Consider the following 17,200-nt stretch of genomic DNA (forward strand, 5'->3'; position numbering starts at 1 on the left):
ACTGCACTACTAACCACTCAGGAAGGAAGAAAAAGCCAATACATTAAGTCGAGTGTTGAAATGAATATGTTCATCATGCAAGCATACTATGAAGTAACCAGTCTGGAGACTGATATGATAATGTACATACCAAGTGATTGGAACAGTGAATAGCAGATGAGAGCTGGACTATCGTCATGAAGAAGAACCTGATAGTGTCTGCAATCTTGGAAAAAATTCAAGCAGGATGTGAGTGTTCAACTACAGGGAATACTAACACAAATGAACCAGAGTATGAACCAGCAAATATAAGAAATACAACCCAGCAGTATAGCTGAAGTAGAAAAATACGTGGTTGAGATATTCAGAATAGGAGGAGTCGAAGAAGGCCCTAGCAGAATTCAAGGGAATGGAACCCACAAACATCCACGCCATACCAAAGCAGAGACCCAACAGAATCCTATAGTAAGTCACAGACCATCTCAATTGGTAAATAATATCTGGATTACCTCAAGAACAAAGTAACACTAGATGTCATCCTCGGCCATTTAATGTGCTGCTGTAGAAGCCACCAGGATGAACAGCAGAGAAACCAGTTGGTCTCTGGTTTTTTTCTGGTTTCTTCTGTTATCCTATTGGTACTGGGTCAGTTGACCAACTGACCCAGTACAGGGTCAGAAAGGGGAAAACCGTTCTCAAGAAAGACAACAAACAACCACGCAAACATGAGACTTATGAACAAAGGATTGAAGTATACCTTGACACCCTCAAGAGAACTTCCTGGCACTCAGCAAGAGACTTTGCAGATACAGGGAATGTACTCAGAGCAAAACAAAAAACCATGTATTTGATGAAAACCAGAGAACCTTCTAAAAAATCAGAAGAGGAGAAAAGCAATGACTCCCCAAACAGAAACCACCAGAGGAGTTCTGGGGCAACCTGTGGAGGAGCACAAAGTTAGCTGTAATGGCCATTCCTCCTGGATAGACCTAGAATGGAAGAACATACAAGTGATGACAGAATGAGAGATTCAAGAAGAGGAAGTACAATAGTCAGGCAGGAAGTACCACAACTGATGAACCTCAGGGATTGATAACATCGACAATTACTGGTATAAGAAGTTCAGCTGCATACACAGGCATATAGTGCAGTAGTTCTCCCACATGATAAGGCACCTTGACACAATTCCAATCTCTGACTCAAGGAATCACTTATCTGAAGTCTAAGGACAAAGGCACCATGAACTCAGCGAATTACAGATCACTTGTCTCCGAAAAATGTACAAGATGCTGAGCAGCTGCATAACCAAGAAGATATCAGACCACTTGAAGACCCAGAACATCATTGCTGATCAGCAGAAGGGATGTAAGCAGATACCATTGATGTGACAGTCCTGGAGAAGCTTACAAGAAGAACCGCAGCCTGTACACAGCCTACATCACTTACTGCAAGGCCTTCGACTCTGTGCCCCATAGCTGGCTGATAGAGACATTGAAGATATACAAAGTCAAAGAAATGACACACTTCCTAGAAGTAACCATGGCAAAATGGAGGATCACCATCAAGATCAAGAACATCATGACCAGACTGATCACCATCAGAAGAGGAATCTTCCAGGAAGATGCCCAGAGCTGACTGTGGTTCTGTCTAGCACTCAACTCACTGTCCACTATGCTCAACAACAGCAAGTATGGATATATCCTAAAAGAAGGGAAGAAGAACGTGTACACCCTCTCTCACCTGATGTACATAAATGACATCAACTCTTATGTGGCAACCAAGAAGTAACTCCAACAGCTACTCTGGATCACTGAGGAGTTCAGCACTGACATCAGGAAAACACAGCACCAATTGGCCTAGGCAAATGCAAGACCTGTGGATTGCATCAGGGAATCCAGGTAGTCAAAACTACCAGCTGAAGACTGGTGAAAAAATTAAAGTCACGACAGAAGGAGAGACCTACAAATATTCAGAAATGCTGCATGCCTACCATTTAGAGCACAAGGAGATCAAAGCCTAAACTCACTTGGAAATACCATAAGAGACTGAGAAGCCTGATAAAATCAAAGCTGAATGGTGGGAACATGGTCACAGCCATAAATACCTATACAGTCTCAGTATTGCCATACTCCTTTGGGATCATAAATTGGACTAAATCTGAGCTGGAAGAGATTATGAGATTGACCAGGATAATGACAACCAACAGGTCCCAACACCACCCAATGTTCGCAGCGAGAGACTGACCATAGCCCGGAAAGGAGGAAGTGGTTTGACACATCTCATTGGACAACAAAAGAATGCAATTAAGAACCTGAGGGATTACTTCCAGGAAAACACAGCACCAATCTTCCAAGCCATAAAGAAGATAGACAAATAGCACTCATTGCTCAAAAAGGAAATGCCATGCTCACAGACAGAAGAAATAAAGACAGAAAGATGGGCAAAGAAGGCACTCCGTGGCAGACACTACGATGATTTCCATCAAAACTACATAGATAAGATGGCTTCAAATGCCAGGCTCATGAGTGGGAAGCTCTTTCCTGAGACTGGAGGATTCATGTTTGCCATCCATGACCAGGTGATCAACTACAGGAAATACATCGTCAAGGACCCCAGAGTGACAGATGAAACTTGTTGACAATGCCACCTGGCCCCAGAAACAATCTAGCACATCACCACAGGATGCAAGGTTATCACCCAGACAAAATACACTCATAGACATGATTAGGTTACCAGGATAATACATCAGAAGCTAGCCAAAAAATACCATTTGATCAAAGAAAGTGTACTATATTACAAGTATGAACCTTAGGCTGTAGCTAGAAACCCCCTACTTGCAAACTATACTGGAACTATGCCATAATAACAGACAGGAAGATCCCACAGAGCAGACATAATTGTCATTGACAAGAAGGAAATTGTTACCTACCTGATTGGCTTTGCGATGACTAACACCAGCAACCTCCAGAAAAGCTATGAGGAAAAGATCAAGAAGTGCACAGGCCTAAGACAGGAAGTCAAAGAAGTGTGGCATACAGAACAAGTAATGACCATTCTAATCACTGTGTCAACCACCAGCATGGTTCCAAAGAGCCTCTATAAGAGCCTAGTAGCAATAGACCTTCCAGACAATGCTTACATGACATTCCAGAAAGGTGCAACCCTTGAACACCTGTAGAATAGTGAGAGTTCCTTAACCAATAATGGAGACCAGAAATAACAACCACACCATGCACTTGGCACCAGCGCTATCACAGGATGGGAAAATGCCCATTAGAGATAATAAATAGAAAGAGATAATAATTATTACAACAACAACATCATCTTTATTGGCATGAGTGGCATGACCAAAAGATCCTTGAACAATTCTAATAGAGCCAGTAGAGTTATAATTTTGGCGGCATTGTAAATGTTTTAAATCACCATTATAAAATAGTAGAACTTTTAAGGTATTCCTTCTCACAGAAAATATAAATAGGTAAAACATCAGATTTTGAGTCAGAGAAAATCTTTTGTGTATTTCTCAGCCATCTGAGCTTATTAGCTTATATGCATTACAAGTCAGCTTATTTGATGGTTAAACTGGAATATTACCCCAGGAGCTCACATCTGACCCCCTGGGGTAATATAGAGAGAGGGGGGGAGTCAGAAGTAGAAGGGAATCACCAAGAAAGAGAAGCTTGGGACCCTGGGTGTCCCGAGCTTCTCTTTCTTGGTGATTCCCTTCTACTTCTGACTCCCCCCCTCCCTCTCTCTCTCTCTCTCTCAGCATAACTCAGAAGCATGTATGGATTCTTAAATTCTGTTGGGTTACCTCCCACAGGATTTTTTTTTTAACTCAGATTAGTATTTATTTGTATAGAAAGTAAAAATGTAGAAGTTACTTATTATAAAGAAGTATTTTCATATGTGTCTATGGAAGTTTTATTTTTTTTAAATTATAGTTATTCATTTTAATTTAGTTTCAAAAATAGGCCTAATCTTACATTTGATGATGCTGAGGGCACTCCAGATCAAGAATTTGAGCTTTATCCAGATTCATCTGGTACTGTAGAATATCCCGTTAAGTAAGTATAGTATATGTACATATTTCTTGTTTCTCATGTCTATATCATTTCAGAACATTTTGATTTTAACATTAGTATTTAAAATGGCAAAATGATGCAGAGAAGCAAATCTTATTAGTACTTATGTCAACTACCCACTGTTGACAGTGGGTAGTTGATTGCTGGAACAGATTTCCATCTGTTGTTGTGGAAGTTGATAGCTTAAATAAATTTAAGGCTGAACTAGATCATTTGGAGTTACCGGATGGGTGAAATGGAAAGTTTTTTTGGCTAATGCTGTATAACTTGCTTTCTTGCATCATATGCCTCAACTAATGCTAATGTCGGCAAATTGCCGAATCAAGAAATCTAGGCATATTTGGCATTAGTCTTTAAAAAAAACAAAAGTCACCTGGTTTCATTTGGGTATCTGTCCAACCCTTTCTTAATTTTATTTAAGTTCTCCAGTACTGGGAGATTATGTGCTAATTTCTTAAAATAGTTAAAATCTTTTGGCTAAGAGAGAATTTTTTTGTATCTGATCTGCAATAATCCTTTCTTAATTTAAGCAAATATTTTTGCTACCTGCATTAGAAAAATGATATCTACATTATTCAGTTTGTTAAAGCATTTGCCAGGAATACCTCAGCTAATACCCATATATGAGATGTGGCAATAAAGTTCCTGAACTGATGCCAATTTAAAAATAAATTGAAGTGGTATGTTGTAGTTCAAACTTCCTTGAAGATAGTGGTACAGAGATTGTCCAGTATGCTGACAGATTGCAAGTAACAACCAGTTTTGTTAGGAGCATTAACATTTTGTGTCACAATTTTGCAATTGTGTAACAAATGAATATCAGATTTTTCTTTAAACTGGGAAAATGCTAAACCTGCAGCAGAAACTTATGAAATTTTAAAAGTTGATTATGGTGAAGAAACATAAGCCATTCCAGTGTGTGTTTGAATGGTATTAAAAGTTCAAAGACAGACACACGAGGATGTTCGTGATGATCCGAGAAGTGGATGTCTGTCTATCTCTTGAAATAGGACAGTTGCAAAAGTTTGGGAAGTTGTGGCAAGAGATCATCATTTGACCCTCAGACTGATTGCTGATGAGTTAGATATGAATAAGGAGATGATTCATCAAATTCTGCATGAAGATTTAGGGAAAAGGAAGGTCTGTGATACATTTGTGTTGCACAGCCTCACAGATGAGCAGAAGCAACGAAGAGTCTCATCATGCAAAGACCTCATCAAGACTTGTCAACACAATCCTAATTTTCTTGACTGTATTGTCATTGGAGGTGAGTGTGTAGTGTTTCAGTACACTGAGTGGACAGAAATCATGGGATACCTACCTACCTACCTAGTAACGGGTAGGCCCACCTTTTGCCCGGATAAGGGAAGTCACACGGCACAGCATTGAGTCCACTAGTTCACAAAAGCGTTCCACAGGTATTTCCATTCATGCTTACTGCACCACTGTCCATAATTCCGTCACATTCCTGGGTGGAGGGTCCAAAACTCGAACAGACCTTTCCACAGCATCCCAAAGATGCTCCACAGGATTCATGTCCAGTGAACAGGGAAGCCATTGCATGGTGGTAAAATCTGCGGAATGCCCTTCAAATCATGTTCTAATCACCACGGCTCTGTGGAGAGGCATATTGTCCTGCTGGAAGAGTCCATTGCCCTGTATATCCCTGTATGTCCATTGCCCTGTATATGCATGATGACCATGAAGAGATGCAGATGGTCTGCAAGGATGGACATGCAACTTGGACCGTTCAGAGAAAAGGAAGATCTAGATGTACCAGAAATCCCAACGTGGGCAAGTTGAACACGTCTTAGACCATTACTGACCATCCATCTCCCTGAACAGTTCCTTGTTGATATGACAGGTACATGCTTTGTGCGGTTTCTGCCAGATATGCATCCTCCCGTCCACTAAAAATAACTGGAAACGGGACTCATTGGACCAAGAGACCCATCTCAAATCATTCAAGGTCTGGTGCCGATGTTCTTTCGCCCAGTTGAGGTGTAGAGTCCTGTGTTAGCAATAGGACTCTGGTGGGTTGGTGGCTCCCATAACCTATTGCGGCTAATGATCATCTCCGTCTTGGTGGAGACATTTCTGGCACCTCCCTTGTTGAAGTAGGTGGTGATTTGTGCCACTGTTGGTCTCCGGTTGGCTGAAACAATTCAAGGCGGATGTTGACGGCCACGTTCATCCACCACCTTTCTCCGCTCACCTCTTCATGAGATGTTATTCCAGAATTGGCATATTCCCGATATACTCTTGATACTGTCGAACAGGGATGGTACAATTTCTGTATCACCCCCATGATAGAGTGACCCATGCGTCGGACACCCACTATCATCCCTCTTTCAAAGTCAGTTAACTCACAATGTTTATTCATACTGACATCAAATTAATGTTTACGTGAATGCAGTGATGCAGTGTATCTATATATCTGCCGAGTGGTGGATTCATCCACTAGTGAGAGGGGTGACAGCGTCACATTGTCCAGGAACTAGGTATCCCATGAATTCTATCCTTTCAGTGTACAACCCAAAGTGCCAGAGTATGCAGTGTACTTCAAAATCATTACCAAGGTCCAGAAAGTTTCACCCAGGATCAAGATGACGTTGATAACTTTTTTTGACAAATAGGGTGTGATTCCCAAGGAATTTGTACACGAAAGGGAGAGAATTAATGCTGCATTCTGTGTACAAGTGCTTCAAAGACTATTGAAGAACATTTCTGCCATTGTGCACATGTTGTGAAGACATTTCTAATGAAATGTGGTAATGATGTAATAAGTGCATTCAGTCATGTGGTAATTATTTTGAATAAAAATAATAAAAATAAAACCTTTTTGTTCTCCTTCACTTTGTGTTTATTTATTGCACCAGTCCAGGAACTTTATTGACACACCTCTCTCTCTCTCTCTCTCTATATATATATATATATACTTGCTTCACCTTGTACCTACTGACTTTTGGTTGTTTTCATTGTGGCAGACATGTTCAATATTCAACAGCTGCTTCAGCCATTCACTGTATTTACATTTACAATATGCTGTATTGTAAATGTAAATACAGCATATATATAAAGTTCTGTAATTTTAAAGTAAGTTTTTTTTTTTTTTTTGAACACGTACTGTGTATATGTTTTATTGTGTAATTTACATATTTGAAATTTATAGTTTAAATGTTCTGCTACATTTAATATTATTATATAGAGAAATAATAATTAATTTGGATAATTTATTAATTATTAATAATAATTAATAAATAATTTGGAATTCAAAACACATCACCAAGGGTGTCAAGGCTAATACTCAAGATTTCTAAGAGGTACAAGCTAAAGATTATAATGATTTATGCACCAACATCGAGCCATGATGATGAAGAGGTTGAAGAAATGTACACCGAAATTGAGAGTCTTCTAGATGAGCAGAAAACCCACTACACTATTATTATGGGGGACTTCAATGCTAAGGTTGGAAAAAGGCAAAACAGCGCAGAAAGAGGAATTATAGGAAATTTTGGAATTGGTGAAAGAAATAAAAGAGGTGAAAGACTTGTGGAATTTGCAGAATCTCAAGGACTGTCAGTAATGAACACTTTTTTCAAGAAAAGGGTGAACAGAAAGTGGACATGGAAGAGTCCAAATGGATTAACAACTAATGAAATCGACTTCATCCTCACTAACAGAAGATATATTGTGAATGATGTTACCGTCCTGAATAAGGTAAATGTTGGAAGTGATCACAGAATAGTAAGATGTACACTTGATATAGATGTAGGAAAGGAAAGGAAAAAACTGACTCGAGTAAATAATACAAAGGTCTTTGAGATAACAGAGGAGGAGAAAAAGCAGTATGTACTGGAACTTAAAAACAAGTTTGAGCTTCTGCAGACTGCTCAGGACCAAGATATCGACGAGGAATATTACAACCTTCTGAAAGTGATAATGCCCAAGAAACCTATAGGGAAACAGAAATCCAAAGAAGAAAAAATTAGTCAAGAAACACTTGTCATGATGAACCGAAGACGACAAATGAAGAACAAGAAAAACACTGACAGGGAGAAAATTGAGTATACTGAGGTATGCAAAGCCATTAGAAAGAGACTCAGAGAGGACATAAGAAGATTTAACACAAGAAAAGTAGAACAAGCATTAAGGGAAAACAAAGGATTTAAATCAGCAGCCATGAGCAGTAATACAGAAAGACAAATGATACTGAAACTGAAGAATAGCGATGGTGTACTTATAAACAGCAGAGAAGGCATAATTCAAATAGCAGAAGACTACTATAGAGAATTATACAAGGAGCGAGGGAATGATACCAGCAGCGGGGAAGATGGATTGCAAAGTAGCAACACATACGACATACCCGATATCCTTCCTGATGAGGTAGAACAAGCATTGAAGAAAATGAAGAATCGGAAAGCCCCGGGGGAAGATGAAGTTACTGTAGAGTTGTTAAAATTGGGAGGAAGAGACATAACACAAAAACTGGCAAGGCTCTTCACAAAGTGCATTAGAAAAGGTGTGACGCCTAAGTAGTGGAATAATGCAATCATAGTTTTGCTGCATAAGAAAGGAGATAAATCAGAAATTGGAAATTATAGACCAATTAGCTTGTTATCCCACATCTACAAGTTGTTCACAAGGGTCATTACTAACAGATTAGAAAGAATACTTGATGAGAATCAACCGAAAGAGCAAGCTGGCTTTAGGACAGGATTCTCAACTATGGATCACCTTCACGTAATATCACAGCTAATGGAAAAAGCAAATGAATATAAAACACCATTATGCCTGGCATTTGTGGATTATGAAAAGGCATTTGACTCCATACAGCATAAGGCAATGTTTCGGGCACTGGAAAGACAAGGCATAGATACCCCATATATTATGATTTTGAAGAAAATATATGAGAGTGCTACCTCCTTTATTAGACTAGACAAAGACAGTAGCAAATTTAAAATCGAGAAAGGAGTTCGACAAGGAGACACAATATCTCCGAAGCTGTTTACTGCTGCCCTTGAGGAAGCTTTCAGAAGATTAGACTGGTCGCAGAAAGGAGTCAGTGTGAATGGAGAGTACCTAAACCATTTACAATTTGCAGATGATATTGTGGTTATAAGCCACGATCCCAAAGAATTAGAGGAAAATCTTAATCAGTTATGCACAGTTAGTAAAGATTTTGGACTAAAGATGAATATGGCTAAAACAAAAGTAATGATGAACAAGTATGCCACGGAAAGGGAAATAATGATTGAAGGAGCAGTAATTGAAATGGTGGAGTCATATACTTATCTGGGACAAGTTATTAGCTGTAATAATGATAAATGGCTGGAAGTCAAGAGAAGAATAAATTTTGGATGGATAGCATTCAGGAAATATAGTCACATACTGAAGAGCAATATCCCAGTTTGTCTGAAACGTAAAATAATGAACCAATGGATACTCCCCACCATGACTTATGGAAGTGAAACTTGGGCACTCACCAAAAGAATGGAAGAGAAGCTGAGAACTACACAGCGAAGAATGGAACAAATTATATTGGGAATCAGACTGTTAGATAAAAAGAGAAACACATGGATTAGGCAGCAAACTCAAGTAAAGGACATTCTTAACAAAACTAAAGAACTAAAATGGTCTTGGGCAGGACACATAGCTCGAAGACATGATGACAGATGGACTAAGAAAATAACAGAATGGTACCCAAGAAGAGCTAGAAGAAAACCTGGAAGACAAAGGCGGAGATGGATAGATGAAATTCATGAGTTTTTTGGGTAGTAAATGGATGGCCAGTGCTCAAAACAGAAGGAACTGGAAAGTTGCTGGAGAGGCCTTCATCCTGCAGTGGATTGAAAATGGCTGATGATGATGATGATGATATAGAGAAATGGTGCCTTAGCATCAGCAGAAACATTGACCATGCCAACCAGTTAGTTATTTACTTTATTTCCTATGGATAAAGCTCTACTGCTTAATGTGGATTCACTTATTGCTCTGTTTTTATGACCCCAACTAAGAATGCCAAGTGGGGAATGCTTGTATATTATTTAGTATAATGTTGTGCACTTTTTAAAACTTTTCTTGCCTTTTTTCCCAAAAATACTAAATGATGACCAGCATACACCAGTTTTTTTTTTTTTTTTTTTTCTCTCTCTCTTTTGATACACCTGCTGTTGTGGCGGGGGGGGGGGGATTATGTATGTAGTTCTTTGAAGTATAAAATCAAAGTATAAAATGGGCCCATTAAGGTCCAGTTTTCTAGCTGACCTCTTTTATTTGGCATTTAATTTTTACATTCTGTCTTCTCTGCTGGTTTATGTTATTTAACCTTACTATGTGATCTTGGTATTTGTATTAGGTCATGTTTTCATCAAAGTGTCTATTTCACATCTGTAATTTTTCTGTTTAAGTGGTTTGTGCCCTGACATTTGTTTGGCTTCAAAACAATTATGACTTTATTTTGCATAATCATAATTTGATTGAAATAAGTAGTTAAATCTTAAAAGTTTCTATAATTTAGACTTGTGGCCTACTGTAAAGGGCTTACTGTTGATTTAATTTGTAAACATAGTTAATGCTCGCATCTATTTTGATAATTTGAAAATTAACTAAAGTTTTCAGAATAAAATATCAATGTAAATTTAATTTTTTTCATTGAAAAAAATATGGATCCTTGGTATTTGACTTGTAATCAGGAAGTACTTTCTCATATAACAGTTTCAAGACATTATGTAGGTGTTAGGCTAATTGTTAATAGGAAGGAACACTAACTGCGCTATATCACCTAGAAAGCCATAATTTATGGTTTAAGAAATGGTTGCATATTTTCATCCTTAATATGACTGGTGGATATTCAGGATTATAGCTAGCCTTTATGGTTTTTGTAACCTGGATATCCTCCATTCACTCTGAGATTAAAAATATGTAGCTATTTCCGAAACCAACAAGTGATAATAAATTTTTCTTGCTTAGTAACATAGCATAGCGTAAATGTTGTTCCTTCTTAGTAGTGCTTAGAAAGTAGTTTCATCTTAATTATTGCCTGATTAGAATTACCATATTTTCTGGATCATAAGACATTTATTTTCCTGGAAAATGTGCCTAAAATTTCCCTGCATCTTATAGTCTGAAGGTATACTGGGTAATTACAGTGATGTCTTTATCTGTAGCCATTACAGAGATAGAATGGTCAAAACATCAAGGTGGCCTTCTGAAAATTAAATAAAAAAACTATTGCTTGGTGTCTGATTAGTTCAGATCATGTGCAGCAGAGATAACAAAAAGAACAATTGCTCAGTTAAACATGTAATTAGCTGTAATTCCAGGAGACCTTGGCCAGCTGCAGTTAAACATTTCAATTAATAAACCTTTATTTCAGGTATGAAGACTGGGCCATATGGATGGGGCACCAAATTGTAATTTGATACCAATTGAAAAAAGTAACTAACCACTTCCTAGGTGTGAAAATGGGTTAAAAATAAGCAAGTGTTTGTGAAACACAAAACAGTTGTAAAGTCTTTTGAAGAAATGTGAAATCGGTAATGTATTTTATGGCTCTGAATATGGTGCACCTTTGAAGAAAGTGTCAGAAAGTTCAGTAATGGCAAGCATGACAGTACCAACAAAGCATTATTGGCATTATGCGATGAGTAAAAGTTTCATTTTACAAGGAAATTTTATTTAAAAATTTATTTTATTTTAAATTATTTCATTTTAAAATTTAGTAAGAATTTGTGTTTCAAATATATGCAATAAAATATTTGTTTCTCTAAAACGTGAGTGCATCTTAGGGTCGGATTCATTTTATTGTCTTAAAAATGTGGGATGTTTTTACTTTTCCTAATAAGCAGTTATATTTCAGGCTATAACATTTGTAGTGAAATGTTTTTTGCAAGTAAATATATGAACTTGTTATTATTTGGTTTTTAGGAGCATTAGCAACTAAGGCCATATTTCTCCAGGGATATGCAGTGGTCATTCCCTGACCTTTCCGCATCCTCCGTATTTGGTGGTCACGGGCTCGAACCCCGGTCTAATCAAGAAGCGTGTGCTACGCACTGCTGCTCCTGCCCACCTGACTACAGAGGTGCCTAAATATATGAACTAAATTATGGTTTTATTAATGCTTATCTATCTCTGTTCGTTATGAAAACCATTAGACAGTTTAAATTTAACTTAAGAGCATAGTACCACTATTACACTGGTGTTGTATGCTCAGTCAAATGCTGTAATACATCTTATTGGTTGCCTCAAGATATTAGAATTAACTGGAAAGATTGAAAGCCCCATTTTGGTATCTGTTCACTTTGATGTATGTCAGACCCACTGACATACGGCGCCTCCATATGTCAGTGGGACTGACATACGAAAGGTCAGGGAATGACCACCGCATATCCCCAGAGTAATATAGCCTAAGTTGCTAATGCTCCTAAAAACCAAAAACACAACAACAACAATCCCACTGACACATCAAATTATGTTAGATTGGGTTACTTAGCATAACTTGGCCTATTGGTTGGTTAGTTAGTTAATTTAAGTTAATTATATTAAATGAATACAAGTCATTTATGTGATAGTAATATTTGATTATAGGGGAAATGAACATATATGCACATTGTATACAGAGTGTTTCAAATAAAATGCACTGGGGTCTATCTTGCTTTTATTTAGGTTTAAGCTATTTCTTGTCCGGACCTTTTTTGTCATTTTTGGGCTGAAATTTTGAAATCGATTTTTAAATTGGACTAAGTATTACCATCTAGATTTTATGATTTTTAAATTTAAATTTTTCCTACACCAAATGTTTTTTTCTCAGTGGGAAAGTTGATTCCCCCTTCCTTGGTTTAATCCAAAAATAATATCGCTGTACTTCTGAAACGAACATAAATGGATTTTATTTGAAAAAAAAAAAAAAAGTACAGAGGTTGTATGTGAGAATTACTTTTTAATAGATGCACTTAGCTCGGTCAAACAGCTAGCTATACAAGGGTGGTTACAGTTATGTGTTGCATCTTCTCTTACAGATAACAACAAAAGAAAAAACAATGAAAAGAATTATTAAAAAAAAAAAATAAATTCCAGGTTGGAAAAGCAGCATTTTCATGAAATAGAAGTTTAAGGAAAAAAAAACAAATGTGCAATAATAAATTCATTGTCACAAAATGAAATAAAAGGGATAAATGAAATGGATACTTTGGTGCTAAACTTTGTGATGTTGGCTGTTTGTTATCTAAGATCAGTTATCAGTATAATTCACCAACACTGTATAGCTGCTGCTATTATTTCATAATTGAAAGTTAACAATGTAACCAATAACAACAATGGCAGGCTCTAATAATTTTAATTGTATATCAAAACAGCGTGCGCGCACACACACATTTAATTTACAACATTCTTAATGAAAGACTGTAGGCAGCACAGTTTGAGATTGTCTCCCTTTGAGATTGTCTGAATTGTCATTGGGTGTTTTGTACACTTTTGCTCTAATAAAACCACAACAAAAAATGGGGTCAAGGTACATTAACTCCTATATCCTATAAACCTGCATTTAAATGTGCAACGTCTCCGCTGTTGTACTGCTACAATTTTGTGCAGTGGGGTTCCATTTTGCTGGAACCCAAGATGTGGGACTTCGATATTTAGGGAACTTTTTAACCAGTCAAATATATTAATGGGAAGTAATTGTTAATATTTCACCCAAGTCATTGTGCCTTTAAGAAAACCTGGCTGGCAATTTAATCTCCTCATATGTCACACCACACATTGACAGACCGTCTCACCTGATGGTGAGTGTTTCTGCAACAGTATGGATTTTGATGGATAGTTGCCCAGTGGTGGGAATTGTTGGTGAAGCCATCTCAAGTGAAAGTAGTTTTGTCAGCCCACAGAAAACTGGGAATTTCTTCTACCTTGGTTAACAGGAAATTGCGAAAATCAAAGCATTACGTATCATCAGCTTCGTGAAAACTTTATTGTAAAAACAGTAGTAGTCGTGGCGTGTGATGCAAGAAAGCAAGTATGAGGTTAAGCAGCATCAGCCAAAAAAAAAAAAAATCACACCATTCCCTCTAAATGCCTGTCCAGTTCCTCTTTAAATTTATTTAACCTATCAACTTCCACAACGACAGATGGAAGTTTGTTCCAGCAATTAACCACTCACTGGCTAAAGGCAAATTTCCGCACATCTACTCTACATCTGTCTTTTCTTAATTTGAATTTATGCCTCCTTAAGTTCGTAATCTGAACAAGTGGAAGGATCCCATCAGAATTCAGCATGCTCAATCCATGCAAGGCCTTATACACCTCAATCAGATCACTGCGCAGGTGCCTAGTCTCCAGCCACTGCAATTTGCAGAACTTAAGCCTCTCTTGGTAAGAGGGTTCCTTCATTCCCCTCACCAATCTTGTTGCCCTTCTCTGTACACGCTCAAGAAAATCTACATCCTTCCTAAAATGAGGCCTCCAGACCTGTACGCAGTACTCAAGGCATAGCCTGACCATTGCCTTATACAGAGGGACAATCACCTCCTTTTCCCTGCTAGCAAAATTCCTATATATCAGTGACAAAACCCCATGACCTGTCCTGGCAGCCTGTCTGCATTGCTCAGAAAACTTCATATCTGACTGCAATTACTCCCAGGTCTTTTTCATTTTCTACAACTTTAAGTGTAGTACCACACAGTTGGTACATTTCTCTGGGGTTACTTCTACCCATATGCAGTACTTTGTATTTGTTAAGGTTAAACTTCAATTGCCACTTCTCAGCCCATCTGCCCAAATTTTCTAGATCCTGTTGCAGTAGCACACTGCCATTACTGTCAGTCGATAGGGATGCAGTTTGTTATTTTGAAGGATCCTCCAAAGCTACATGTTCTTGATCCCACGTGCGGAAGAAGTTTCCCAGACATTGCTGGTTGGATTTCAGAAGAAGGCCACAGCATTTCCCTAGACATGTACCAAATTCTGTGCACATTTGTATCCTTTTTTTAATGCATCATGCCTCCAGTTTGCATTTCCAGCCTTTGTTACAGCATTTCAGCTGCATTTTCCCTGTAGTAATATCCTCTCAAATTATTTTTGGAAAATATACAATATTAAAAATGTGCATGCAAATAAACATTAAGTTGTACTTCTAATGAATTTTTCTGTGCTCTTCATTCATTTTAGCCAACACTGAGATATGTAAATTTTATGCTCTGCAGCACACTAGTGTGTGTTTCAGATTTTACTGCACCAGTTGAAGGGTCAATTTGTGTCCATATTTGCATAAAATCCTGTACTGCAAGGTATTTGTTATTGCCAATGGACTGTCGAGAACATGGAAATTCATGGGATGTTCAAACCGACAACTCCCACATTTAAATCAGACAGTGGCTCTTTATTTTGTACTGTGGTTTACACTGAAATAAGTAATAGAAATGATAATGTTATTCTTAATTTTAATAATTTAAATTATTTGATGTGCCATTCTTTCCTGTAAACAATGTAGAATATTGTAAATTTTTTGTGTGGTGCTCCTGTTTTGTTATATGTTTCAAATTATTTGAACTATCTGCCATTGTTATTATCTGCCATTGTTATTAGTACATTATTAGCTTCATTTGTGGAAAAAGCAGCAGCCATAGAATGTTGAATGCTACTGATTAGAATAGTTGAATAGAAGGTTGAATGCTACTGATCTTTGATAACAAATGGCTAAAATCACAAAGTTAAGCACAGAAATTCCCTTTCCCATTTCATTTATCTCCTTTTCCTATTTCATCCCTTTTATTATTTCCTGAAAATGAATTTGTTATTTTATTTAAACTTCTATTTCATGAAATTGTTGCTTTTCCACTGCAGAATTTATTTTTTTAAAATAATTCTTTTGAATTTTATTTCTTTTGTCATTATTTGGAAGAGGAGACGTGGCACATAACTGCCCTTGTATAACTAGCTGTTTGGCACAGTTAAATGAACTTATCAAAAAGCAATCATCACATACAGTCATTTTGTTTGATTGCTTTTTCTTCAAATAAAATTGATTTACGTTTGCTTCAGAAGCACACCAATGTTTTTAGACTAAATAAAGGATGGGGAACAATTTTCCCATCGAGAAAAAAGCAGTCGATAATGTCAAATTTAAATTTAGAAATTGTAAAATGTAAATGATAATGTTTTGTCTAGTTTTAACATCAAATTCATAAATTTCTACCAAGTATGACAAAAAAAGTTCCAACAACAAGTAGCCTAAAAATAAAAATAAGGAGATAGACCTTGCTGTGTTTTAATTGAAACACCCTGTATGTACCTTATCTATCACTATGCTATTTAATTGGCAGAATGCCAGGCAAATAGTATGGTGACTTGCATATGAATGAATAATGCATTTTGTTTGGAAAAGGCTATGCTGGCAACTGGTTCTTTTCTCTTGCCTCAATTTTCAAAGGACCTGATAAATTACTGTAACAAAATTAGTGAATTAATGTGAAGGTTAAAAAAATGAAAATAAATAAATAAATATGATATAATGGCAACAGAATGGTTCCATCTTCATGGAATGAGATTTCTTCTCTGATACTATGGTAGTGTTTTCCTGTTAGTCTTTTATAATTTGCTCCTCTCATCGTCGTCACTCTCAGACACCATTTACTTTAATTGAAAATAAAGTTTAGCTTTTTTGTTGAATTGAAACCAATATTTTATTAATTATAATTTTAAAAAATTCAGTTACAAAATATTGGAAAAAAAATACAGGTGAAACCACTAATAACAAAGAATGTTTTCATGGTATTCCTTAGAATTTATGAGGGCACTTATCCATTAAATTGAAATGCAGATGCTTGCTGGTATTTGTGTTGCAGATTCCATGGCTACTGATGTTCATTTCTTGAATGTCACAGCTACTCAGACACTCCAGCTGTTGGTGGTTCATTTCTTAGATGCCAGAGCTGCTGGTGCCTTGTCTCTCATTTTCCTTTTTTCTTATCTTATTTTTTATTTGTTAACTTAAATTGAACATGATATTTATTCACAAGGTTTACAAAATAGAGAACAAAAATAAACGAACATAATTAGTTGAGTTTTTAATCTTAGAATTTTAAAGAGCAGAAAATTTGAATGATGAGCATCAGTCATTCAGATTTTTTCAAATTGTC

At 37.0% G+C, this 17,200-nt stretch overlaps 1 protein-coding gene across 2 annotated transcripts in view; it reads left to right on the top strand.

The window, feature by feature from the left end:
- Window positions 1-17,200, top strand: part of LOC150085403 (PITH domain-containing protein CG6153) — an 80,926-nt gene that overhangs the window by 39,761 nt on the left and 23,965 nt on the right. For both annotated transcript variants that reach the window (XM_090373204.1, XM_090373205.1), the window contains exon 4: window positions 3,942-4,046. In XM_090373204.1, the coding sequence (XP_090229330.1) occupies window positions 3,942-4,046 (105 nt within the window). The remainder of the gene's footprint in view (window positions 1-3,941; window positions 4,047-17,200) is intronic.

Source organism: Mastigoproctus giganteus, chromosome 5, assembly GCF_048544385.1.
Source record: "Mastigoproctus giganteus isolate SK-2022 chromosome 5, ASM4854438v1, whole genome shotgun sequence".
Classification (NCBI taxonomy): domain Eukaryota; kingdom Metazoa; phylum Arthropoda; class Arachnida; order Uropygi; family Thelyphonidae; genus Mastigoproctus; species Mastigoproctus giganteus.